The following is a 26669-nucleotide window of genomic DNA, read 5'->3' as shown; positions in this document are numbered from 1 at the left end:
ACTAGAAGATCTGTAGTCACAGCTGGACCCTAAGTTTGGCACTAAAAGTAAATTTGTGCATTTCCTGATCAGTGTCCAAAATCTAAATCCCAGAACTTACATATTATTTCATTTAGTTAATGCAATAAAAGTGCCTATATTTCTTTTCCGACAGAATTTATTGGAATCCCCCCCAGAAGTGACCAAAGGGACCCTTCTGATAAGCCAAGAAGGAGATGCTGTCATTTGGAATGTCATTCTTGCTTTGACCTACAAAGCCACACTCACTGAGTATCTGTATTTTTCACTGACACTTGATACACTTTATTCTTCTTCATCCCCACACCCGTTAATGCATTGAATCTTTTGTGTTTGCTCACTATTATTTAGAAACTTAACATATTAAACACAGCTCTTGTGCTGTACATGGAGCTATGGTCTACTTCACATTGTAAGCTCTTGGGTTTCGGGGTCAGCATCCATCTTTCATTTCTCACTTAATGCCAGCTAGGTACCAGGCATCATTTTAGGGTACAAGGATGATTAAGACACAACCCCTGCCTTCAGTGAGTGCACAAGCTAGTGGAAGGAAGGAAGTATATAAACCAAAAAGTCCCATGAAGTTTTACATATAGGTGGCCCCACTAGATGGGTGGACAGGATAAGCTAGGCCAAAGAGCATGCTTAATTAATTAATAGACTTTGGCAATTGAGGTGCTACGTCATATAATCCAAGTTTCCAGTTGTGGATACTCACTCAAAGGCTATGTAGGTTACAAGAGTAACTGACAAAAAAATTGATGAAAGCCCACAACCAATATAGGTGATAAATGTCAGGGCCATTATCTGAGCCGGTGGCAAGGATGTTCGAGACAAGTCCTGGAAAATAAAATATTGCTTTCAAGACCAAATATTTTTAAATAAATAAGAGTCATAATTTACATTTATTGGGTATTCAGGTACCCGTCCATAGTTCGTTCAACAAACCTACAAGATAGGCGCAATTATTATCATCATGTAAAGATAATAAAACTGAGGCCCAGAGAGGATAAGTAATTTGCCAAGGGTCACACAGCTACAAAGTAGAGGAGCCAGGATCCAAATTCAGGTCTGGCCGACTCCAAAGCCCATGTACTTGATCACTGCATTATGGTGCACTGGAAAAGCACCGGGCTAGAAGTCAAAAGACTTGAATTTGGCTTCCGGCTCTTATATTTCTTAGTTCTATGACTGTAGACAATTACCTAACAAGTGAGTCTTGATTCTGACTTCATTAATATGAAAATAACAACTCCCTATTCTACCTATCTTGCTGGATTGTTGGGAAGATTAAATAAAATAATTTATGTCAAATGTTTTATAAAATTTTAAAGTGCATTAAAACTATTTTATTACCCATTTTAATCTGAATTCCCTAGTCCTCTTATAGCTATCTTAAAAAGAAAAACTTAAATGTAAAAATAGAATGCGAAAAAATTCTTCTATGTTCAAGTATTTTCCTTCAAGTACATTTGCTTATTAGAAGAGTCATTTCATTGGTCTATAACTTTGCCACAATATTATGAAACCTGCTGATCTATCAAAGTTATCCATCAGATTAGACATCACGGTATGATCCCCAGCTAACCCTCAGACCCAAATCTAAGGCCAGGTAGAGTGGGGATATTACCAGTAGGACGCCGAAGCTTGTAAGGTGGCTGCAGGTACAGGTGGTTTCATTTAGCCTCCTGTCTTTGACAGAGCAGCCATCAGATGACCAGCCTCCTCTGCCACCTGTTGGCATTGGAAAGAGTGTCTGCCCCGTCAGCAAAGCCACTGCGCCAATCACTGCTCCTCCCTCCTTGCTCCCCCTCCCCTTCCCACTCAAGACTGAAAAAGTTATGTCTGGAACCTACCGTTTCTGCCCAAGTCCCAAAATACACATCTCACTGTTAAGTCATCCTGTAACAGAAAGATAAACTACAAATAATTAATTTACAGAACTGAAAAAACTGGAAAGCGATCAGAAAAAAAACGGTATTTTAAAATTTCAGAATCTCGTTCCTGATTTTAGGAGAGTTCTTATTTTACACTGGTCTCTAGAAGCAAGTGAGTCTCATATACGTCAGCACTTAAACTCAGCAATTGTGCATAGGAATCACCTTGAGACCTTGCTAAAAGGCACATTCTGATTCAGTGGGTCTGGGGTGGGGCCTGAGAGTCTGCATTTCTAGCAAGTTCCCAGGTGATGCTGATGCTGCAGGTCTGCAAACCACACTTTGAGCAGCGAGGTCATAGATGATGCTCAATGTGAACTGAACCAAGATGCTTTCTCTTTGGAGGTGAGAATCAGACCTGTAGCCGCAGATAGAAAGCACTGAAAACTGGCAAGAAGAGCTTGCTTTTTACACTGCTCCTTCTTGGAAATTAGGAAGGCAGTTATTAGGCATGTTAAAACCCAACGGAGTGACTATGTGATTCTAGTCTTACACACTGCCCTAACTGGGTCTAAGGATCTGCTGAATCTACTTTTTTCAGGCAAAGTCTTACAGCCATAGTTTGCATGAGGTGTTTCTGGTCAACGAACAGACCAGACAGGCCCCGCCCACCTGGCTCCGGTGGATGTGCTTTAATGTAACCGTCACGTTTCTGGTCAAATTCTTGACTGTCAGGTTCGCCACACTCGAGGAAATGACATAGCTGATCAGAGAGAGGTTCTCCAAGGCAGGGTCCTAGCACACCAAAGAATCAACAAGATGGCAAGGGAAAATGAAATGTTATCAGAGAATTTTAGAGCTAGACGGGATCCTAAGGACTATTTAGTCCACACTGGTTTATTTTACTACCTAGGTCAGGAATTCAGGGGGCAGGGAGTAAAGTGACTTTCCCAAGGACCATAATGAGAGGCAGAGCTTATTCCACTATACAATGCTCTAAATGCTGAGTTAAATTTCACAGATTGACACAACAAGACCCTCATGAATCTTAAAGGGAACATAACATTAAGCCATTTAAGCTGTGTGTTCCTGAGCAAGTTACTTAACCTCTCTGTGCCTCCACTGCCTCATCTGTAAAACTGGGATATAATTCAATAGTTCCTCCCTCATGATGTTGTTGAGAGGATTACAGTTAACATTTCTAAGTGCTTATGATACTGCACGGCAGGTGATAAATGCTATGTGAGTGTCAGTTATTGTTATTTATCCTCAGCAGCATCATTAGGTCCTGTTTAAAAATAAACTACAGGGTTTCCCTGGTGGCGCAGTAGTTGAGAGTCCGCCTGCCGATGCAGGGGACACGGATTCGTGCCCCGGTCTGGGTAGATCCCACATGCCGCGGAGCGGCTGGGCCCGTGAGCCATGGCCACTGAGCCTGCGCGTCCGGAGCCTGTGCGCCGCAACGGGAGAGGCCACAACAGTGAGGGGCCCGCATACCGCAAAAAAAAAAAAAAAAAAAAAAGAGAGAGAGAAAAAAATAAACTACAGCTTTTCAGCAATTCATGTGACTTATAGCAGGCTTAAGAATATGTGAGGATTAAAAGAAATAAAACTCCCTCAGTCCCCTCCAAAACCGAAACCAAAAGCAATTAGAGGCAACTTTACCTGAAACAGGGCAGGTGTTTCAAAAAAGTTGAACTGCACCCTGGAAGCCAGCTCCACATCATTAGCTGGTAAATTACTCATCAGCGAAGAAGGCAGAGTAATAACACCAATACTATTCTCAGGAGCCTGAGTTTCCAGAGAAACCTGAAAATCAAGTAAAAGATCATAAAGACACCTGGGGCTAGTATAATGAAGAGATGGAAAACACAACACCTAATTAAGATGGAGGATCCTGTAAGGGCATTCATTTGTGGTGTCTCTATGTACAATTGGTTCTTCTTTTTTCTCTGACTGCTATGAAATTAGAGGATGTGTAATAGGGAGATGAGGCCTCGGAGCAGGAAAGGAAACATTTTAAGGATAAAGGATATACAGAAACAGAAAGTGCAGGATACTATATGTCAATTATATCTCAATAAAGCTAGGGTGGGAGGGGAGAAAGTTCAGGATAACTGCAGACCCCAAGGAAACCACAGCAGCAGACACACCAACTTGGTGACCTGTTAGGGCAAAGTCATCATAGAACCACATGCACTAAACTTGTAAAGGGAAGACTAGACAAATTAAGTTTAAAGGCGAGACTTGGTTTTACTTGCATGTTTCCAGTCCCCAATCCCTCTAAAAGAAAACACTAGAAGCAGGATTGATATACAGCACCACTATTCACACCAGTGTAGTCGTAACACTTGTTAAAATATTGAAATGGGGACTTCCCTGGTGGCACAGTGGTTAAGAATCCGCCTGCCGATGCAGGGGACATGGGTTCGAGCCCTGGTCCAGGAAGATCCCACATGTGACGGAGCAACTAAGCCCATGCGCCACGACTACTGAGCCTGCGCTCTAGAGCCTGCAAGCCACAACTACTGAGCCCACGTGCCACAACTACTGAAGCCCGTGCTCCGCAACAAAAGAAGCCACCGCAATGAGAAGCCCGCGCACTGCAACGAAGAGTAGCCCCCACTTGCCGCAACTAGAGAAAGCCCGCACGCAGCAACGAAGACCCAATGCAGCCAAAAATAAATAAATAAATTTATATATTAAAAAAATTACTGAAATGGGTCGAAAAGTAGCTTGTACCAAACGTAAAATAGATAGCTAGTGGGGAAGCAGCCGCATAGCACAGGGAGATCAGTTCGGTGCTTTGTGACCATCTAGAGGGGTGGGATAGGGAGGATGGGAGGGAGACGCAAGAGGGAGGGGATATGGGGATATATGTATACACACAGCTGATTCACTTTGTTATACAGCAGAAACTAACACACCACCGTAAAGCAATTATACTCCAATAAAGATGTTAAAAGAAAAAAAAACGAAAAAGCGAAGTAGCCAGTGTCCCTGCTCTCTCCCAACTGCCTAGAACCCGCTGGACACCTCCCCGACTTGACTGCCCCCCCGCAAACTTCCACAAGCCAGCTGCTGAAGGGTTAACACTGGGCACAACGAGGGCCTCTGAGATCCTGCTCCAGCCAAGACCAATGTCCTTTTTCTTGATTCTGTGGCGCCCCATTGTTCTAGATGTTAAATATTTTGAATATCACCCCTGAGTATAGCAGTAATTGCCTCAATCATGAAGTACACAAGGACTATAATCATATACAAAAAAAGGTCTTTTCCACAATAAATTAGGATGTACCTGAAGATTTGCAGGGTCTTGAGCAGCAAAAGTAGTTGTGTCAAAATTACTGGCATTCACTCTGATCACAGTCAGAGCCAAAGAAGGGGAGGTCAGACTTATGGTCTTGGTTGAAAAATTCAGCTGTAAGCCAATGTCATCCACTACTTTTAGCAATCTGTAAAGAGAAGTAGCCGTTCAAATTCACTCCCACTTTGTTTTCCCCAGTCTAAGCAGAATATTGAGTAGAAACTTAACAAGTCATCATGAACCTCGTACGTGAGAGAAAAATACTTGGCTTTAATTAATCATATAGAAGCATCATTATCATTAGAGGGTCCCCTCTCATGACCACATCAGTTTGCTAAGTCATACCTTCGGGCCAAAGGGGCCAGCAAGGTGGGCGGGGAATGAAGGAGTCTGCTGACTTGGTTTATCATTTGTCCTGCGAGGTTAGGCTCCAAGCTGCCTAAGGAAAGAACTTTCTCCATCCGGGACACTTGGTTCTCAAGCTCAGAAACACTGACGCTGCTGGTGTGAACAATTTCTATAACAGAGAGCCAAATCACTTTCTGAACACATAATGGAAAAAGCACTAATGAAGAAACACACATAGACTCTGTGACCTAGCAAACCCACTCCTAGGTGTTTGCCCCAAGGAGATGAAAACCTGTCTTAAGAAGACATGTTCATAAATGTTGATAGTAGCCTCTTTCATAATAGTCCCAAACTAGAAACAACCCAAATGTCCATCAACTGGAGAATGAGGAAACAAACTGTGGTCCATCCATACAGTGGACTATTACTCAGTAATAAAAAGGAATGAACTGCTGATAAATGCAACAACATGGACAGGTCTCCAACAGTCCAATGTATTATGTTACATGAAAGAAGCCAGACTCAAAAGGCCACATACTGTATGATTCTCTTCATGTGACATTCCAGAAAAACTGAAAGCATAGGGAAACAAAACATATCAGTGGTGCCCAGAGGTTTGGGGTAGTAGGTAGGAGTTGACTACAAAGGGACACGAGGGAACGTTGGGGATAGTGGAAACGTTATATATCATGATGGTGGTTACGTGACTGTGGGCATTTATCCAACCTCACAGAACATCTATAGAACTGGATGAATTTTATTGTAGGTAAATTATACTTCAAGAAACCTAACTAAAAAAAAATGTAAAAGCACATTAGTGTATTTAGTGTATATCTGTATAAGCATAAATATACATGTATTTAATTTGCAGCATGAATACAGAACTTTGTGTGGGTAACTAAAAGCTTAGTTATGTGCTTAGTTATGTGGGTAACTTAGTTATGTGGGTAACTAAAAGCTTAGGAAAGGAGAATATTATGAAATCAACAGCTGGACTACCAGCTGTAAGCCTGATTTTTAGTAATGTTTTTAATTGGGAGACAATGATATAAACCTGTCTAACAACAAAGAAGTCTCTCTTTTAATTTTATTGAAGTATAGTGGATTTACAATGTTGTGTTTATTTCTGCTGTACCGTAAAGGGACTCACTTATACATATATATATTCTTTTTCATATTCTTTTCCATTATGGTTTATCACAGGATATTGAATATAGTTCCCTGTACTATATACAGTATGACGTTGTTTATCCATTCTATATATACTAGTTTGCATCTGCTAATCCCAAACTCCCAATCCTTCCCTCCCCTATCCCTCTCCCCCTTGGCAACCACAAGTCTGTTCTCTATGTCTTGTGAGTCTGTTTCTGTTTTGTAGATAAGTTCATTTGTGTCATATTTTAGATTCCACATATAAATGATATCATATGGCATTTGTCTTTCTCTTTCTGACTTACTTCGCCTAGTATGATAATCTCTAGGTCCATCCACGTCGCTGCAAATGGCATTACTTCATTCTTTTTTTTTTTAATTTTTATTTATTTTTTGGCTGCGTTGGGTCTTTGTTGCTGTGTGTGGGCTTTCTCTAGTTGCGGTGTGTGGGCTCAGTAGTTGTGGCACACGGGCCTTAGAGTGCATGGGCTTCAGTAGTTGCGGCGTGTGGGCTCTAGGGCACGTGGGCTTCAGTAGTTGTGGCACACAGGCTCAGTAGTTGCAGCAGGCAGGCTCTAGAGCGCCGGCTCAGTAGTTGTGGCACATGGGCTTAGTTGCTTGGCGGCATGTGGGATCTTCCCAGTCCAGGGATTGAACCTGTGTCCCCTGCATTGGCAGGAGGATTCTTAACCACTGCACCACCATGGAAGTCCTATTTCATTCTTTTTAATAGCTGAGTAATATTTCATTGTATATATATGTATAAAACACATATATATAAAAAACATATCTTCGGGCTTCCCTGGTGGCGCAGTGGTTGAGAGTCCGCCTGCCGATGCAGGGGACACGGGTTCGTGCCCCGGTCTGGGAGGATCCCACATGCCGTGGAGCGGCTGGGCCTGTGGACCATGGCCACTGAGCCTGCGCGTCCGGGGCCTGTGCTCCGCGGCAGGAGAGGCCACAACAGTGAGAGGCCCGCGTACCGCCAAAAAATATATATATATATCTTCTTTATCCATTCATCTGTCGATGGACATTTAGGTTGTTAACATGTCTTGGCTATTGTAAATAGTGCTATGAACACAGGGGGTGCATGTATCTTTTCAAATTTTAGTTTTGTCTTTGTATATGCCCAGGAGTGGGATTGCTGGATCATATGGCAACTCTATTTTTAGTTTTCTGAGGAACCTCCGTACTGTTCTCAATAGCGGCTGCACCAATTACATCCCCACCAACAGTGTAGGAGGGTTCCCTTTTCTCCACGCCCTCTCCAGCATTTATTATTTGTAGACTTTTTAATGATGGCCATTCTGACCGGTGTGAGGGGATACCTCACTACAGTTTTGATTTGCATTTCCCTAATAATTAGCAATGATGAGCATCTTTTCATGTGCCTATTGGCCACCTGTATGTCTTCTAACAAAGAAGTCTCTTAATTTCACCACCTAACATCCTATTTCTTATTTCGCATATTCCCTTCTAATCTTTATCCACCTGTTATAACTTACTATTACAAACATGGTGTGCAAACTATTTACTGTCGCGTTATTTTCACTTCACTCAAGACTTGAAAAATGCCCCAAGTTTCTGTCTAGCTGTTCTTATGCACAGCTGCGTAATAGACATTTTGTTGAGGTGGCATATCATATTTCATCATTCCTCTCTTGTGGAATTCAAAAATATCTCCAGTCATTTGGCTCCAGATCTCCTGGGGATGCTTGCCCGGGGTAGAGGAGGCAGGACCACAACTCGAGCTCCAATCTCATGTCGCCAAGAAGTTGGCTTTGCCTCCCACCCTCCAAATTCTAGAGGAAGGCCTGCTTCTTACTCACTGGCTTGAAACTCCAGAGAGTAACCAGAGTTCTCTCTGCTTCCTTCCCTCTTCCCTTTATCTTTTTAACCCTAAGCCTACTTGGTGTCCGGGGAGCCCCGTGCAGTTTCCATGGCATTCTCATGTCCGCCACGGTTCCAAACCTATGAGGATAGTGAGATTATTTCCATCTTGAGGCAGAGCAGGCTAAGTTAGGGGGAGCTAAATGGCTTACTCTGGATCCCACCGCCTGTGAGGGCCTGGGCAGACCCACCCCTAGGTCTGCTGAATTCTCTTCTCCTCCTCACGGCTACTGTGGCTCGGCCCCAGCTCTGGCACTCTGTGACTGACTGGTTTTCAGGAACATCAATGTTTTCTTTTGTCTTCTGTCTAAATGGAGTTACTGTGTTTAATAGTTCAAAATCTTTCCCTTCAGAATGTCGAGAACAGTGACCCAACAACCTTTTGTAGGAGAAAGAAACCTATAAAATAACTCATCTTGACAAAATGAGATCTGTGTTTGCCTCAGAGCTATTTCTCTTGGCCAAACAATCAAACACAGCCATATCTATGTTCTAAGAATGCCCAAAGGAAAGCTCTCAAAATCAAGTAGGCATCACAAAAGCAAAGGCTTAACGTGGTTTCATTACAGGTATTTTGATTTGGCAGGCTGGCAGCTGGGTTTCACGTGACCAGAATTACAACAAACGTGGGAGCAGCGTTGCTCCCTGTACTTACCTGTCTTGTCAGGAGGTGTGCTGGTCGTGTTGACATTCACAGGGGCAGACGTGGTGGGAGAGGGAGGTAAGGATTTCACAGGTGGCAGGGTGTGGGAAAGATGAGTTGGAGGCACAGGGGAAGAGATAGTTCCAGACTGGGGGAGCATATCAATGGCAGGGCTGGAAGCTATGGGAGCTGAAGGCTGGGGAGAAGAAAGGGGAATCACCCCTGTTGGAGAGTGAGGGCTCTGGATTACAGATGGATGAGCTAGAAGCTCAGTAAAAGAGAAGGCACTGGAGGTCTGGGACACAATGGTGGCCTGAGGAGCAACTGGGATGGAATTGCTGGAAGAAGAAAATGGTGTACCATGTGGATGACCAGCAAGACACACAACGGGATCCTGCACGTCACTAAAGGAAAGAGTCAGAGAGATGCACGTGAGACACGAATGAGCTACAGAGGCTAACCTCTTCTTCTGGCAACCATCTGACACCACCACTGTGACATGGCTCCACCAGGGACCTGCCACTGCACATCCTCTGTGGACCTGCTACTGGCCTCCTGCCCCTGCCCATTGCCACCACCTTCTCCCTGGGAGGGGAATTAGCCAGGAGGGATGCTCTTTCATGAATTCCCAGTTCTGCTTCACTTGTTCACTGCTGCTCCCTGACTCTATCAGTCAGTTGAGGAGATCTTGTAACATTTCCAGGTGCTTCTTGCGGAGGGGAGCTATTAAACGCCCTGCAACCCAACCGGTAGTTTCCATATACTAGGAATCTGTCTTTTTTGGTGTTTTTTTTGATTTTACAAAATTTACTCTCAAAAAAAATGGAATCACATGCCCAAACTGTTCCCAACATACTTAAAATTTTTCTAAAAACTGAATCAAATGCCAAAATACCATTTTCCTTTAATATTCAAATCCACACTGACAAAACTGGCTCATCATTTTTGGAACAACTGATTTGACTTAGAAGCTAAAGCACACCCATTTCAAAACTATGTCTGTCCATAATAGATCCACTAACTCTTGTGTCAACTCAGTATTAACAATGGCTTCAAAGTGGTATGGCGTAAACTGAAAAGCAGTTCTAAATTTACCAGTAACAACAAAATGTTCTTCAAATTTTTCTTACAGTTTTTGCAACCAAAGTACATAATTCTGTCAATTACAATTACAATCTTCTGCATATTGATTGATAGAAGAAAAAAATATGTAGAAATCACTATTATTAATTTGTAGAATGGAATTTTTAATTCCAGCAAATTCTTGTACTGGTCTTGGTGGGTCACAAATAAGCTTTTCCTTTCCAAGAAACTTCAAATTTAGGTCGTTCACATGCACACTGGTGATACTGGCTAGGAAAGGTAAATCACACTGCCATTTTTTTTTCTTCAACGTATTGAATTTTGTTTCAAGAAAATCTCGAATTGGAGTTAACAATACATAAATTTTTGTGAAACTGATGAGCATAGGAATCTGTCTGGATCAATTTTATACTGCTATAGCCTGCCATGGTCCTAACTAGCACGTAGTATGTGAACAAGAAATGCTTGCTGAATGAAAACATGGATCAAGCTGGGGCCAAAGGGGTGGTCCCCAGCTTGTACATCAGCTACACCCTCAATGTTACTGTAGCCCAGTGGTTCTCAACCTTGGCTGTGCCTGAGAATTACGTAGAGGACTTTTTTAAAAAACAGAGAGATTTCTGTGGCCTTCTCCTAAGTATCTGATTCAGTTGGTCCTGGAGTTGGGGGGGAGGTTCCCAGGCCCATGTATTTTCATGACATGGAAGACTGAGAAGAACTCATCTACCATCTGGCATAAAATCCACCAGTCTTCAGGGGACAAGGCAACAAATTATCACCCAGGGAAGACTCTGGTGGATCCAGTTTTAGATGGTGACTTAGAACACCAGTGAGAATGTATTCTTGGAGCTTCTCTTGGGTTAGAGGAGGGAGGAATATCAGGTTGAGACACCTAAGGAAAGTCACACCCATAAAAAGAAATGCTGGCTCAACCCAGTCTGGGCCAGGCACCCAGCGAGAAGCCTCTCCCCACGGCCTGATGTTCGAGAAGCAGTATGGACAAAGGGGTGCCAGATAGAAAGATGATGAGTCGCGAAGCCTTGGCTGGGGCTCCAGCTCTCACTACTCCTCTGGGCAACCCACCCAACTTCTCTGAGCCTCCATTCCCTAAATTGTATAATGCGGCAACCCATCTGGCCAAACTGTGGCAAAGGTGCTTTGAGAAGTGTAAATTAAATTTCCTTCATATTATCTGGGGGCTGCAGCAGCCAGACCCCTTAGCATGGGGCTCCCATTCGCTGGGCTCAACCATGAAGAGGTTGCCCTGTATTGCTCTCATCACTTCTGCTAATCAGAGCCCTTAACCCACCGGGTGACGTACGTAGTGAGCAGCAGAGCAGTGGCGGGCAACGCCACCTATACGTTAGAAACCTTGGAGCACTTCAGCACCAGTGCCGGGGCTCCCAACCCAAACCAAATGAGCGAGAATCTCCGCGGTGGGTGCAGGCGTCCACATTCATTTTAATGTGCTTCTTTGCCGAGGCAGAGCCTAATACAGTAAACTGTACTAATCTTACATTTAGAGCTTGAAGAATTATAAAAATTGTAATTGTAATATGTATACACCTCTATCATCACCACCCGGATCAAAATATAGAGTATTTCCAGCACCCAGAAGGAGACCTTGACACATCAGTTCTAAAAGAGCCCCATGTGTTTCTAATTGGTTCTTAAGAACCAATTTCCAAATGCATTGGAAAGACACTGGGCCATCATCTCATTCTAGCCTAATTTTTTAAAAATCCAGAAACCTAGGCTGCACCCCAGACCAATGACATCCCTAGCTCTGTGGGTGGGAGGCAGGCATCAGCGCATGTACGTATGTATGCATGTATGTATGTATGTACATGCTGTGCCGCGTGGCTTGTGGGATCTTAGTTCCCTGACCAGGGATTGAACCCAGGCCCCAGCAATGAAAGTGCCAAGTCCTAACCACTGGACCACCAGGGAATTCCCAGCATTGCTGTTTTTAAAACTCCCCAGATGATTCCAACATACAGCCAGGGTTGAGAACCACTGTTCTACAGTCTAGAACTCCACTACTCAAAGTGCGGTCCGTGAACCAGCTTCACCTGGTTCCCCCAATGTTAATATCTAACATTTGGAGTTTCACCCAAACAGCTACCAAAATTTAGCATATGACAAAGGTGGCATCTCAGGTAACTGAGCAAAATGTGGACTTTTTTTTTTTTTTTTTGCTGTACGCGGGCCTCTCACTGTCGCGGCCTCTCCCGCTGCAGAGCACAGGCTCCAGACGCGCAGGCTCAGCGGTCATGGCTCACGGGCCCAGCCGCTCCGCGGCATGTGGGTTCCTCCCAGACCGGGGCACGAACCCGTGTCCCCTGCATCGGCAGGCAGACTCCCAACCACTGCGCCACCAGGGAAGCCCCAAAAGGTGGACTTTTTAATAAATGGTGCTGGGACCACTAGATAGACATTGGAAGAAGATTAAATTAGACCCATACCTCCCACTACATAAGAATAAATTCCAAGTGGATCTAATGTAAAAACAAACAAACAAAAAAAGAAACCATACAAGTACTATAAAAACACAAGGGTAAATTCCTCTATAGCCAGGCGTAGGGAAAGGCTTTCTAATAATGCCTCCAAATTCACGAGCAATAAAATAAAAGATTGGTAAATTTAACTACATAAAAAAATTTCCATTTGCATGACAAAAACATCATAAACAAAGTCAAAAGATAACTGATAAATTGGAGAGAAAATATTTGCAACATATACCACAGACAAAGGGCTAATATCCACAATATAGAAATATATAAATTACTCTTAAAAACTGATTAAATATCTAGTGGGAAAAAGATATGAACACACAATTCACAAAAATACAAAAAAATGGCCCCACATATATGAAAAGAAAATGTTCAAACAGTTTTAATAAGAGAAGTACAAATAACACTAAGACACCATTCCTCATCTACCACACTGGAAAAATTTTTCAGTATGAGGACACGTTCAGTTGGTGAGGCTGTGGGAAGTCAGAATATTGTCAATGCTCCCCAGGTGATTCTAATGTGAGACCAAGATTGCAAACCATTGGTTTAAAGTGAAGGAAACTTCATACAAAAGAAAACTGTGCTTTTTCCCTAAACTTGAAAGCCCTTCTTCACCGTCAAAATTTCAAATTCCTTAGCCAGCATGGCGATTAAGTATTATTATTATTAGGAAAAGGGTCAGCATATTTGCTACATACCACTGCAGTTTTTCTAACTCTTCCGGGGAGGAAGGGCAGGGGATCCTGACAGAACAGCAGCACTGTTCTGCAGGAAACAAAAAGAAAAGAAAGAAGAAAATGCATTGGTCAAGAATAAGGCAAGGTAGAAGCTCAGCTCCGTCAAGTATAACAGTTCTTACACTGATGGGATTTTGAAGAGCATTAGTCTAAAACAGGTGATAAAATAAATTGGATTCCATTATACTGACAATTATATATAAATAGTAGGTGCTCAAAAATATCTATTGAGTGAATAATTTGGGGTTATATGCACACAGTATCAATCGCTCTTCAGCAACTCCTAAGAGAAATTCAGGAGTAAATATATCCCAGCGGCAATCGATCGAGCACTCCAAATAGAATTTTCCCTCTCAGTAGGGTTTGTTTTATCATGATTTGCAATACAGCATACTGAAACTTTACTGAGAAAGCAGGAAAAATCACCTTTTAGAGCTCCTTAAAAACTGCCCAAGGACAAAAGAGTCAAAACAGAAAGCTGTAACATATGTAAATTTATTCATTGTATTTTCAATTTTGAAAAGAACACATCAAAGTCATGTGAAAATGAACACAGCAATAAAGATAGAGACAACTTACCCATCGGTCGAATCTTTACTGTTTGCCAAGCAACCATCACAGTACATATGTTCATTGTCTTATGCAGTTTTATTGTGAATGTACAATTTAATGTGCTATAAAGAGAAATATATATAACCAGAGTATTACTAAACTGGAAACCTACCTACATATTTGTAATTGCTTTTTCAAGCTTAGAGTGAGGAAAGGGGGCACTGATACTGTTAACCTGCAATGTCACCCCAATAAGCTTGTAAACACCCACCTATCAAGGGCTGAACTTTACCCCAAAGACTTTCTAGGATGAAGAATTTATAGAGGTTTACATTCACAGGGACTGCAAACCAGAGACCCTCTGACCACACACAGCTGCTGAGTCGTTTTGCCTGCCCGCATCATGAACATACAGGGGTGAAACCTGGTTGCAAAGACAAGCGTCCTGACATCTACAGTCTTACCACCCACCCACACCACCCGGTGTCTGGAGGCATTTGCGTTTCCATCAGGAGAGCCCTTTCACATACCAGCCTAGCAAGGTCTGAATAGCAAGGTCTCTTAAATCCAAAATCTTTCTGGCAGTTCAATTCAGGTCATCAGATAACCAGGAATTTAAGACATTCTGTTTCTTTTTTACTTTCGTCTTGGTTTAATGTTGCAAATAATGAAAAGTGAAATAACCAAATACATACAGTGAATAGGAATCCTATCTACAATTTCACGGAAGGCTTGCCTTTATTTGTACCAATGAACCGTCTGATGAGTAGAAACTATTTTCTAGGACTTTTACTCTCACAGAATGCTCAAGATTCGGGTAGTGAGATTATCGACCTAAAAGCCATTGGCTTATGCAGCCAGGATAGCCAATGGACATAATTTCAAATGATAATCTGTGTAACCTCAAATAGCTGTCAGGCAATCTCTGATTCATCCTTGCACACACTTTTTTTTTTTTTAAATAAATTTCTTTCTTTCTTTTTGGCTGCACTGGGTCTTTGTTGCTGCACGCGGGCTTTCTCTAGCTGCGGAGAGCGGGGGCTACTCTTCGTTGCGGTGTGCCGGGTTCTCACTGTGATGGCTTCTCTTTTTGCAGAGCATGGGCTCTAGGCGTGTGGGCTTCAGTAGTTGTGGCTCGCAGGCTCCAGAGCACAGGCTCAGTAGTTGTGGCTCACGGGCTCTAGAGTGCAGGCTCAGTAGTTGTGGCCCACGGGCTTAGTTGCTCCGCGGCATGTGGGATCTTCCCAGACCAGGGCTCGAACCCGTGTACCCTGCACTGGAAGGTGGATCCTTAAACACTGCGCCACCAGGGAAGTCCCGACCCTTGCACACACTTTTTGTTTTCTTCTTTTCTCTTTCTTTCCTATCTTTTCCTTCCCCCTCTCTCCTTTTCTCTCCTAGCGCCACATTATGTTCCTTCTTCTCTGTGTGGCCTTCACCCTGACTGGACCACTGGGAGCCATTTATTGTTCCTATTGGTGGCCTTATGGGGCTAAGGGAACTGATGACCCTTAGCTTCATAGAACCAGAGGCAAATGGCCCAACACCACCCACCCCTCTGTGCTTCATAAAGAAATGAGAATATGGATATGACAGTGATATGTGTTTGGAAGGATAAAAAATTATATATCCAAAATGTCACTAATGTGTATTTATTTTAGAGGAATGCTTTTGAATTTGCACCCTAAGACTCCTTGTACTTTATTTCTCATGAGTAGCGAAATAAGGTTATTTATATAAAAGTATTAAAAATGACTGACCTTTGGGCCTCTGCTGTAGCACACACTATAAAATAAGTCTGAAACAAAAGAAAAAAAAATCCATGTTAGTTTGACAGTTGAAAATGTCAGGCAAGATGACCCAGGACTAATCACAGCATCACAGAATCTTAAAACCACAAGAACCCCTAGGAATCATCCAATTCACATTCCTACCAGATTAATGACATATGATCAAAGCTATTCAGGCCAATACAGGCTCTACTTGGATACCTCTAGTGTCAGGAAACTCATTACCACACAAGGGAGCTCATTCTCCTGGAGCCCTTGTTTTAAGAAACTTGGTTTTACTCACAGGAAAATCTACCCCCTTGTAATGTCCATCCGTTGAGCCTAGTTCTGATTTTTGGAGTAATGGAACTAGCCCGTTCATTCTTATACATGACAGATTTGGGGTAATTTGAATACATATCTCCTCAGGAGTACAGAACTCCATGCTCTCCCCCAAATAATAACAATAATTATAAACAAATACAGGATGTACTATGATTACCTCACTTAAAGTTTGCAGGGTTTTGTTGAGTTCTGATCGTCTGTTAATAAAATGAGAAATTGATATGAAGGAGATCATCGGTGATGTTAAGTTCAAAACAAGTTAGATTTTTAGCAATTAAATTAAGCATACGGTATTTATTGCTTGCAGTGCTCACTCTGAAGAAATACTGGGTATAACAAGAGATTCCTAGGTGGGAAAAATTCATTATTTATATGACAAGGGAAACTAACCAGACAGAAGCTGTATCGGTTCTAGCCAACAGCAAGATATAAATTATGGTTGAACAATCTTATTTCATTAGGCTACTGCAACCCCCAGGCAGCTGCTTCTGGCAAAGGGCCAGAGGAAGAGCTGGCCGGAAGCAAAATTTCTGAGAGGGGCCAGCCACTCACCCTGGGGTCTGTCTCTGATTTCTTACTCATTCTCTCTCCAACTGACCCCACCTGCCCTCTAGCACTCCCCAGCCCTGCCTTCCCCTCCTCACAACTCCTCTTTAGGAATTTCCCTCATTCCTTTCCTCCAATCCCACTCCAACAACAGTTTTATTTCTTCAATGTGGCAGAGCTTCACATGAACTTAGGATGAAAGAAATCTAGTTAAAGAACTCACGTGAAGGCAGCGATTCTCAACTGGGGTGACTCTGCCCCCCCCCAGGGACATCTGGCAATATCTGGAGACATTTTTGATTGTCACAATTGGGGGCAGGGTGCTCCCTGCATCTAGTGGGTAGAGGCCAGGGATCTGTTACACATCCTACAATGCTCAGCACAGCCCCACATAACAAAGAATGATCAGGCCCCAAATGTCAACAGTGCCGAGGCTGAGAAATCCTGCTCTAAGGACTGGGCAATAGTTCTTGGCTCCAGGGAAGGTCTGGAGAGAAGAGAAGTATCGTGGCAACAGTAGTCAGCTAGCTTTTCAAGCTGGCAGGAGCTGCTCCTGCAGAACTGTGCTCAGAGGCCACCTTCTTTCTGGGGTTTCCCTGGCCACTCCAGTCATGTCCAACTACTCTGCCTACTCTATATTCAGACACTCAGAACATCCTTTGGTAGCCCGTACGTGTCACCTTCATTGCAGGGATTATACTGTATTGTTATCATTTGTTTGCTTCCTGCTTCTTTCCCATCAGACTCTAGATTCCTGCTTCTCAAAATTGGCCTCGTGCTGGAACCACCTAGGGAGTTTTCAAAAACACCAATGCCTGCAACTCAGGCCCCAAATACCCATTTAATTGTTATGGAGTGTGCCTGGATAGCAGGCATTTTAAAAGCTCCCCAGAAAAAAAAAAAAAAAGCTCCCCAGGTGATTTTAATATACAGTCAGGGTTGAGAACCACTGCTCTAGACCCAGTTTTCCATCTCAGAGAGTTGGGTTTATCCCCATTTGTATCCCCAATGCCTAGCACACAGTAGGTGTTCAACAAATGCTTGGTGGCTTTAAATGAACTCATCTATATTTCAAGTCTAGCAATTAAAACGAATTACTTACAAGTATGCTAGGTTGTGTTCTATTTACGAACTTGTGAGTTTAAAAACATGTTTCCTATCACGTGTGTTTTTTTTATTGATAACTTGGAAAAGTTTTTCTCCAGTGTCATCACAGATACTCCTCAGAGCTTCTGGATTTGGTTCAAAAGTTTACGAAAATCTCTTTTGAAAGATAATAGCAAGGTTGAGAGTGGATGAATTTCACCTGTGACAGTCAAGGTGAGACTGTCTGCTGGCCGACATTTTGACCTATTGTCTAACTAGGAGCATTTATTTGTAATGCATTTCTTACTATCTGTGCTTACCCTTGTAAACTGAGGTCTACTTAACAAAGACCTCTCTCTGACTTTTGAATGACCGATGCCTCATGAAAGCATGAGTAAATGGTATACATGGAGTCCTACCTTGAACTCTTATTTCAACCTGGCTGGCTACCAAATCATATTAAAACCCAAACACCATTTCAGATGGAGCTCTTGAAACCGTGGGTAATTATTAGTCAAATCCATTTCGCCTATAACCTGCCTTCACTAATCAAAGTCCTTTTAAGACCTGCATTTCCTCCAAGCAGCATGTAGCCTAAACAATAAGATGTTTTCCCGAGTTGTTTTCCAGGAACTTGGAGTCAGCTGTATCTAGTTCTAGCTGAACTGGTTAAGACGGGATTAGGACCCGTGACCCTCCAACTGGGCATGCGCGAGTGTCCGATGTCCTTGGCATCAGAGGGCTGAAAACTCCACCCTCAGATGGTGCTAAGCGCCTCCATTTTTGAACATGCAGAGGTCTGTAGCTTAGTAACACCTGCACAGAACAAAGATTACCCACCTTTTTCCAATCACCTTTCCCCATGCTCCCCACGCTCCCCAGCCTCAGACTGCCCTGCCACTTTATTCTTTACCTCATAAATACCCCAAGTCCCTGGCCTTTGGGGAGGCAGATCTGAGACTTGTTCTCCTCATGTGGCTGCCTTGGGAATAAACCCTTCTCTTTGCTGCAAACCTTGGCCTCTCAGTGTTTTGGCTTGCTGTGCATTGGGCAAAACGAATCTGGTTTGGTGACACTCTTACATAATTCGATAGCATCAAGGAGAACAGCCTCACAGGGATATTAGTTGAAGACAGGCAACTATGGTTAGTTTGCAAAGATCTCAAGAACCAATTCCTTATGACCTCTGGGGTCTGTCTCTTTCCTATTCTCAGTTTCCAAAAGTATAGATAGCGCAACAAGTATCTTTCCATAGTTGATGTCTTAAGTTTTAAATGAAACAGCAGATTGATTACTCACTTCAATTCCCTTAGAGACAGGATTCCAGTTGAGGTGCCATTAGCCATAACTTGATTCTGCTAGAAGCACAAAATCATTAAGAATACAACAAATATTGTTTTGTTTTATAACGCTTTCTAAGAAGAAGCTGTTCTTCAGTTTTGTTGGGCGCCCAAAGAACTACACCCCAAAGACTGTGATTCCTAACGGCATGGAATATTGTCTAGCAAACGATCAAATATATATTGGCTGAGTCAGTTTTTGTTTTTATGTTTTCTTTAAAAAAATATTCTGAATCAGCAAGTCTGATGTGCTAATTTCTATCTTTTGTTGTTCCAAGGGGTCCCCCAAAAGAACACTATTAAAGTTCTCTATGTGAATGTAAACAGGGACACGTGGTAGCAACCATCACTGCATTTCTAGCACCTAGCTCATTGCCTGGCACATAGTAGGTGCTCAGGAAATATTTACTGAATTAACAAACCATATTTAGCTGGGATCTTCTGAACCAATCTAGGTTATGGGAAGGCTGATACTACTGTGTCTGAATCCCCCATGGGGTGAACAGGATCAGACTGAGAAGACAATCTTTAGGTTCAATATATTACATTTCTTACTGCTAGGAGTTTCTAATATAATTTTAAATTTTGACTGGCAATAGAACTGTATCATATAAACACTCTATTCAGCATCAAGCCTAGTGAAAACTAAAATATAATTTTTAACAAAATACCATGATTATCATGAAGTCAAGCCCTCTCAACAAAGCTAATGTTTCAACAACACGTACTTTATTTAAATTTGGTGATAAAATATGCTAAATATCAGAAATAACTTGAACCTTAAATCTTTAAATACATGAAAATTCACTTTTTAAATTGCAATTAAAAAATCTTTAAAACCTACCTGGGTAACATTGCTTTCTTCATCATATTGAAACACGATCTCACCTCTAAAAAAGGCTAAAAATAAATTTTCAAAAAGCAATTTGAAACTTGCATCCTTAGAGTTTGAGGATTAATACAATACAGAAAAATATTATCAGATTACTTTATAAACAATTTCATCAAATTCTTTGTTATTCACATTTACTTTCTTTTCTATCACAAACTTACCCAACGATTATCAATCAGTATAATTTTCAGAAAATATCAACTATACATTTTATGTGGGAATGCAGAAAAACAAAAAACTTGTCCCCTCGTCAAGAAATTTTATCCCTATCTATGTGCTTCGCATCAGGACTTTGTTTCCCTTAATGATGTTAACTGGGGAACTGTGGCTCTAACACTGCAAATCTTTTTAAGCTGTTATAGTTGCAGTTATGGGAGACATGGGAGGGAGGGAAAAAGGATTTCTCAGCAGTTACACAGCCTTATGAAAGTCTATTTATTCCTTGCCATTTTGGGTTTTTCTTTTTTGTTTTAAAATACAGCTACCAGATGAAAATAAAAATATATATATAATAATAAAATAAAATACAGCTACCAAATGCACTATCTTTCCTAGGAGCAAAGTTGCGATTTTGCTTTCAAACCTGAACAGAATGCAGAGCAAATCCTTTCTTCAGCTGAAAAACTCACTGTGGCTTTCGTCCCAGAAACACCAGAAAACCCTGTTCTGAAAATGCTCTCCTTGGGAAACACAACTCAATTTCAGTCAATGCCATTTCCTGCAGGGTATACTCGGAAGGGCTTTGGCTCTATCTGGAGACAAAACAGAGACTCCTTAACAGAAGTACACTGTGTGCACTTCATAATCTACAGAGACAAAAAACTGGCCTCCTGATCAGAAGGGCAAGGATATCATATAAACAAGAGCAGGATGCAGCCAACTCTTTTGGTAAGAGATCAGAAAGTAAATATTTGAGGTTTTGTGGGCTATAGGTTCTCTGTCGAAACTACTCAACTTTGCGGTTGTAGCGTAAGAGCAGCCATAGACAGTATATAAATGAATGGCATGGCTGTGTTCCCATGAAACTTTATTTACGAAAACATGTGGCAGGCTATTATCTGGACTATGCGTAGTAGTTTGCCAACTCCTGAGCTAGAGGGTGGAAGGCCACCCCGTCTCATCTTTTATTGCACTACAAAGTACAACTGATTCCCACAGCCAAGGACCCAGTGGTCCACTTCCCCTTAAAATGGCTGACAACGCCACTAGGCCAGTGATTAACATGATTTATCTATTCCAGCAACCTTTCTACTGAGAACCTCAAACTCTGCATATTGATACTGAAATTTCAATTAATGCACTACATAATTATTAAAAGTAAAGATAATTGATGGGGCTTCCCTGGTGGCGCAGTGGTTAAGAATCCACCTGCCGATGCAGGGGACACAGGTTCGAGCCCTGGTCTGGGAAGATCCCACATGCCGCGGAGCAACTAAGCCTGTGTGCCACAACTACTGAGCCTGCGCTCTAGAGCCCACGAGCCACAACTACTGAGCCCGTGTGCCACAACTACTGAGCCCACGTGCCTAGAGCCCGTGCTCCTCAACAAGAGAAGCCACCGCAATGAGAAACCCGCGCACCGCAACGAAGAGCAGCCCCCGCTCGCCACAACTAGAGAAAGCCCGCGCATAGCAACGAAGAACCAACGCGGCCAAAAATCAATTTAAAAAGAAAAGATAATTGATACATGCATAGAATTACTCGTACATTTTTGCAAAAATCTTAGCTTTTAAAAACTTATTTAGTGCCTGTGTGTGTGTGCTGACACCCACAATTTTTCTCCCTCACCTCTCCATTCTCCAAGTTCATCCCTCAGTCTTATTCAGCACATGCTGAGTTTCAAGAATGTGCTGTGCGCACAGGGGTAGCAGAGCAACCAGGAAGCAACCACCTTCTGACCCTCAGCCTAACTCTACCTGGTCAGCTCTCAGTTTTTTCACCAGCCTCCATTTCCCTTAATGAATCCAGATTGGAAACTGCAAGAAGTGAAGGTTTCTAGTTTCTGGGAGGATATCGTGGAATTTCTGGTGACAAAACAGTAGGTCCCCTGAAGAGGCTGTTTTCACCAGACACTAAAACAGATGGTCAATTCAGTAGCTTAACTGGGGAAAACATTACTCTAACCAGCTTCCTGGCATCTGTTACTCAAGATGACCAGGTTTTTTTTTGACTTAATGTTCAATTTTCAGTTATCAAACATCATGTAGACATAACACTAAGCTAGACATTAGTCACCAGTCCAAAACATAGATGAAGCATGAAAATAACGAAATTATGGAGAATTCAGTGAAGAGAAGGGTAAGAGAGGAGGGAGAGGAGAAGGAGGAGAGAAGAGAGTTCCACAATATATAAAAGTGAAATGTATCCAACAAGTTTCTGCTCCCTTTAATCAAAGCCAGCTAACACTTTCCTGCTATATTCGACCTGGAGCATACTATCAGCAGAAAGCTGATGTAAGTAAACCTCACAATCACATAAACAGAAAGTGTCTGTGGAACATTCTTTCAATGGAAGTTTTCTAAACTATCCAACCTTAACTTACTTCACTTGAAATTGTTTCCTATGTTTTTCAAAGAAATTATTAAACTGTTAAAAGGAACAGAATAAAAGGAAAACATTCCTATAATGATTGGCTTTTTTGTATCACTGGAGCTACACTAAGACTTCAGTATTATAAAATACTTTGTTACTTTCCTCTTCTTTCTTCCCATGGTCCAGTTCTGACCTGCCATACCATGTTTTTCTGTTTTTCACATCTCTTTCATTGGTTTTAATAAGGAAGGGACCCGAGAGAGCCAAACTAACGTCAGAAAAGTGGTTGTTCCATTCCTTCTGGCCCATGGCAGAAGGGAAAATATTCCCATTTCAAAAATAGCATGTTCTCAAGCGACTGCCATCTTAATTTTTAAAAATAGTGGGCAGTCTAGTTAGAGATGGCAAAATACACTATGGGCACTACTGCAATTAGCGCCCAATTAAACTAGGTGTACGTAAGATTTGCAACATTCTAGTAGAGTGGTTTGTTTTATTTTTAGCAAAAGACAACATCCTGTTTCTAAGTTATAATACTTAAGGTCCTATGGAGAACCTTGAGGATATTATATATAAGAACTGGCTTTCAATAATTAAGTTCATTATTATGTTCATAAATCAACTCTAAGGGCATTAGCTATGGATTTAAAGCTATGGTGAAAAATATTTGGTGCAGAGCTTCATGTTCTCATATTAAGGAAGTTAACCCATTATCTCACTTTCAGCCTGACCTAAAATTTGCTTTTGTTTTCATTCGAGACTCTTAGTAGCCAGGTGTGATGAAAGGAGATAAATCAGAGGGGCACACATCACATACTCAACGGCAGGAAAACAAACCATTTCTCTGTGGAGCTAATTTACCTGGTAATGTGTAGGGTACACAAGAACTAACCTGAGCCATTGCAAATAGATGACAAATTGCAGATATTTCTCTGGGGTTTGACACCTGCAAAGAAAACACAACACAGCAGGTTAAGCATGTAAACACCTGCACTTACGTACTACATTAAGAGAATTCACAAATTCAAGCATTAAGCGTGTACCCAAAATATTACATGTTGGATGTAATTGGCTGGATGAATTCCACAAAGACTAAAGGAATGAGAATTTTCATTTCTTAGTAGTTCAATTATGGAACTGGACTCTACTATTCTTTAGTATGTCAGTGTCTGATCCCCTACTCCCTAAAATTTCTTTGTCCCATTCCCAATTAATCCCTCTTCTGTCCAATGTAAAAGGAACAGCATGAATACAATCGAGTATAGAGACTTTAAATGAAATAGCCCTTCCTTACTCATAGGTCCTCCTTCCTTTCCTAGGCAGGGGATTCCATGAACACTCTAACGCTGGTCTTAGCTCCTTATGCAAATGTATGTATAAAATAACATCAATGTCATGATGTCATTTCACATGGGCAAAAACCACAAAATTCAAAAAATGTTTGCTGAGCGCCTACCTTATTCTATAGGCTTTGGGAGGTTCCAGATACAGACCCTGCCCTCAACAAGCTTACAATCTAGTGAGTGATACTGGCCAGTAAATAAAAAGTTATAGTGAGGGCAAAATGGAGTGATGGACAGTACAACAGATGACGTAGGCATACGAAGGAGGCAGAGACGAATGGGAGGTGAAATAAGCCATGTTAGAAAAAATACTTCATACATATTAACCTGAGAAATACTTTCTCCTTTGGTGAAAGGAGAGGTACATCTCTTCTTTGATTTGATTTACTCTGCTGAGAATCTTCCCTTCATTAATTTCATCCTTTTGGCAAAGTATAAGAAATCTATAATAAGTGCGAGGGGCAAATGCTGATAATGTATTAGCAGACTGCCAAGGGGAGAAGGTTGTCATATTAAGAAATATTTTGATGTCCCTGTTAGGTCTGGTTTGGTCAGAATTAACGTATGCAATGCCTGATTGCTATTTTATTTCTATAGTACTTTATGAGTGCTTAATTCTTCCCTAAGAGAACTAGTTTGGACACAAACTAAAATTATAATTTGAGTTAGTGCATGCGATGTGGTTCCTGCCAGAATGATTTAGTTGACATTTGGAGTGTAGGCATCACGTTTCAGCTAAGAGTTTTGATTCTGTGAGCGAACTGAATTTAGGTGCCAAAAGTTACCTGCCATGTAGATTTCTATACTGTTGTGCAGCAATGTTACCCACACCAAAAGAGAAAGATTTCATTTTAAATATACTTGCTTATGGATATAACTCACTCTGCAAATACTATAGATTACTATGGATAGTAATGCTTTAATGTTGTTGGTCAAACATTGTTCTATTGCTTACTAAGCTTTTCATTCTCTCATCTCCATCTCTCATCTTTCTCGAAATTTTAGTAGCACCTTTGTTTCCGGTGATGCGTATCTTTTGCTACTCATTCATACTGAGAATTTTCTTTCCTATTGCTAGGGCTGTTATCCATAATTTCCTCCAAGTACATGGCCACAAGTCAGCCTTTAAATCATGAGCGAGAAAACTCTGGCTGTAATGGGCCAACCCTATTGTAAATATTTTAGGCTTTGTGTGTCATATAGTCTCTGTTGCAGCTACTCTACTATTCCTTGTGGCGGGAAAGTAGCCATAGACAATGTGTAAACAAATGGGCATGGCAGTGTTCCAATAAAACTTTATTTACAAGAACAGGTGGTGGGCCATATTTGGCCCACAGGCCATAGTTTGCCAACCCCTGCTTTAAATCAACTGGAAGCCTTTGTTAAGCAAATCATGTATCCTTAATCTTATAATAGGCACTTAATAGTACATCCCTTATTTGATTTAAAAAGAGTTTGAGGTTCACTCCTCTAAGAATCTTGCCTTCATAAATTGCATCTCACTGATAATCATTAGCACCAGCCCTTCTATCTCTCATGATTCTTATCCATGTCAGAATCACTTGTGAAATCATTGCCTTTATCTGCACACATGTTCATGCTGGTTATCTGTTTGCCTTGTCTCTCCTCATAGACTAGAAGATTGTAGAGGGCGGGCATTGTGTCTGATCATTATTATATAACCCCAAACACTTAGTACAATTTAAGGTACCCAGTGCATAAACACCTACACGTGAAGAACAGATTTGATTTTTAAAAGACAGGAAAAAAGAGAAAGAAAACATAAACACCAGCCATTTGTTTAATTTTACTTTAGTTACAAAAAAAGAAAGTCTTGATATTGATAATAAGTCATACCTGATGCATTGAAGGTTTTTACTATAGTGATTTTAGTTTTTTCTGCAAAGAAGCAATTTAAATATTAGAGCAGAATTGTTATTTTTTAAAAACAATTTGCCATAAGTATCATTTTAGTGAACTGCTAAGAAAATCAAACTGTTGACACACTTAAGACACTATTGGTCATCTCAGCAGCAGAATGAATGAGAATTACATACTCAGATCATATAGCATTGGCAGAGGGTGGGTCTGGATTCGGATTCCTACATTTACCCAGTTAGATCATTCCTGTTACCCCACTGCCTGCATAATTCTACTGCAGTTTCCATACACTGCTGCTAGACAAATTAATGTGAACTTACACTTCAGATATGCAGAATTAAGTCACTATCAGGACCTTCGGGTGATAGGTTGTAAGGAGCAGGTAATTCAGAATAAAAATGAATGGAAACAGTAAACACAGGATCTACTATCAAAATATTGCTACTATACCCGAATATCAACAGTGTCCTCCTACCTTCTTTAGGAGTTAATAATAAAACTATAATATTATTGATAGATAAAATTGATAGATAAAATTCTCAGAGAGGTTGAGACTATCCAACTACAGTCATCCAACAAGCTCACAGCAGAACCAGGACAGAATTGTTCCAAGTCAATGACTCACAGGCAAATATTAACACACTCTGAAGAAACGAACCTTAGAAATATCTTCCCGACACGCTTTGGGAACAGAGCCCATGGCTTATTTCCCACATAATAGAGAACCAGGCTCAGAAATCCTTACTGTAAGGATGGCCAGTTAGAAGAGACTGTGTTCCGGGCACAGACTTACAAAGAAGGTCTGTCTC

At 41.5% G+C, this 26669-nt stretch overlaps 1 protein-coding gene across 6 annotated transcripts in view; it reads right to left on the bottom strand.

Annotated features, from left to right (window-relative positions):
• ADGRG2 (adhesion G protein-coupled receptor G2) overlaps positions 1-26669 on the bottom strand; it is a 113235-nt gene that overhangs the window by 14076 nt on the left and 72490 nt on the right. For 4 of the 6 annotated variants that reach the window (XM_060137886.1, XM_060137890.1, XM_060137887.1 and 1 more), the window contains exons 7-21: positions 23529-23582; positions 20057-20112; positions 19172-19230; positions 16398-16437; positions 15887-15924; positions 14154-14248; positions 13536-13602; positions 9251-9642; positions 5548-5719; positions 5194-5350; positions 3561-3704; positions 2568-2690; positions 1875-1920; positions 1649-1752; positions 737-858 (exon numbers count right to left, since the gene is read on the bottom strand). In XM_060137886.1, the coding sequence (XP_059993869.1) occupies positions 737-858; positions 1649-1752; positions 1875-1920; positions 2568-2690; positions 3561-3704; positions 5194-5350; positions 5548-5719; positions 9251-9642; positions 13536-13602; positions 14154-14248; positions 15887-15924; positions 16398-16437; positions 19172-19230; positions 20057-20112; positions 23529-23582 (1669 nt within the window). The remainder of the gene's footprint in view (positions 1-736; positions 859-1648; positions 1753-1874; positions 1921-2567; positions 2691-3560; positions 3705-5193; positions 5351-5547; positions 5720-9250; positions 9643-13535; positions 13603-14153; positions 14249-15886; positions 15925-16397; positions 16438-19171; positions 19231-20056; positions 20113-23528; positions 23583-26669) is intronic. The other 2 variants (XM_060137889.1, XM_060137891.1) reach the window with 2 other exon arrangements.

This window comes from Lagenorhynchus albirostris, chromosome X (genome assembly GCF_949774975.1).
Source record: "Lagenorhynchus albirostris chromosome X, mLagAlb1.1, whole genome shotgun sequence".
NCBI classification, from domain to species: Eukaryota; Metazoa; Chordata; class Mammalia; order Artiodactyla; family Delphinidae; genus Lagenorhynchus; species Lagenorhynchus albirostris.
The sequence above is the reverse complement of the archived record's forward strand: the minus strand, read 5'-3'. Positions and strand labels throughout refer to the sequence as shown.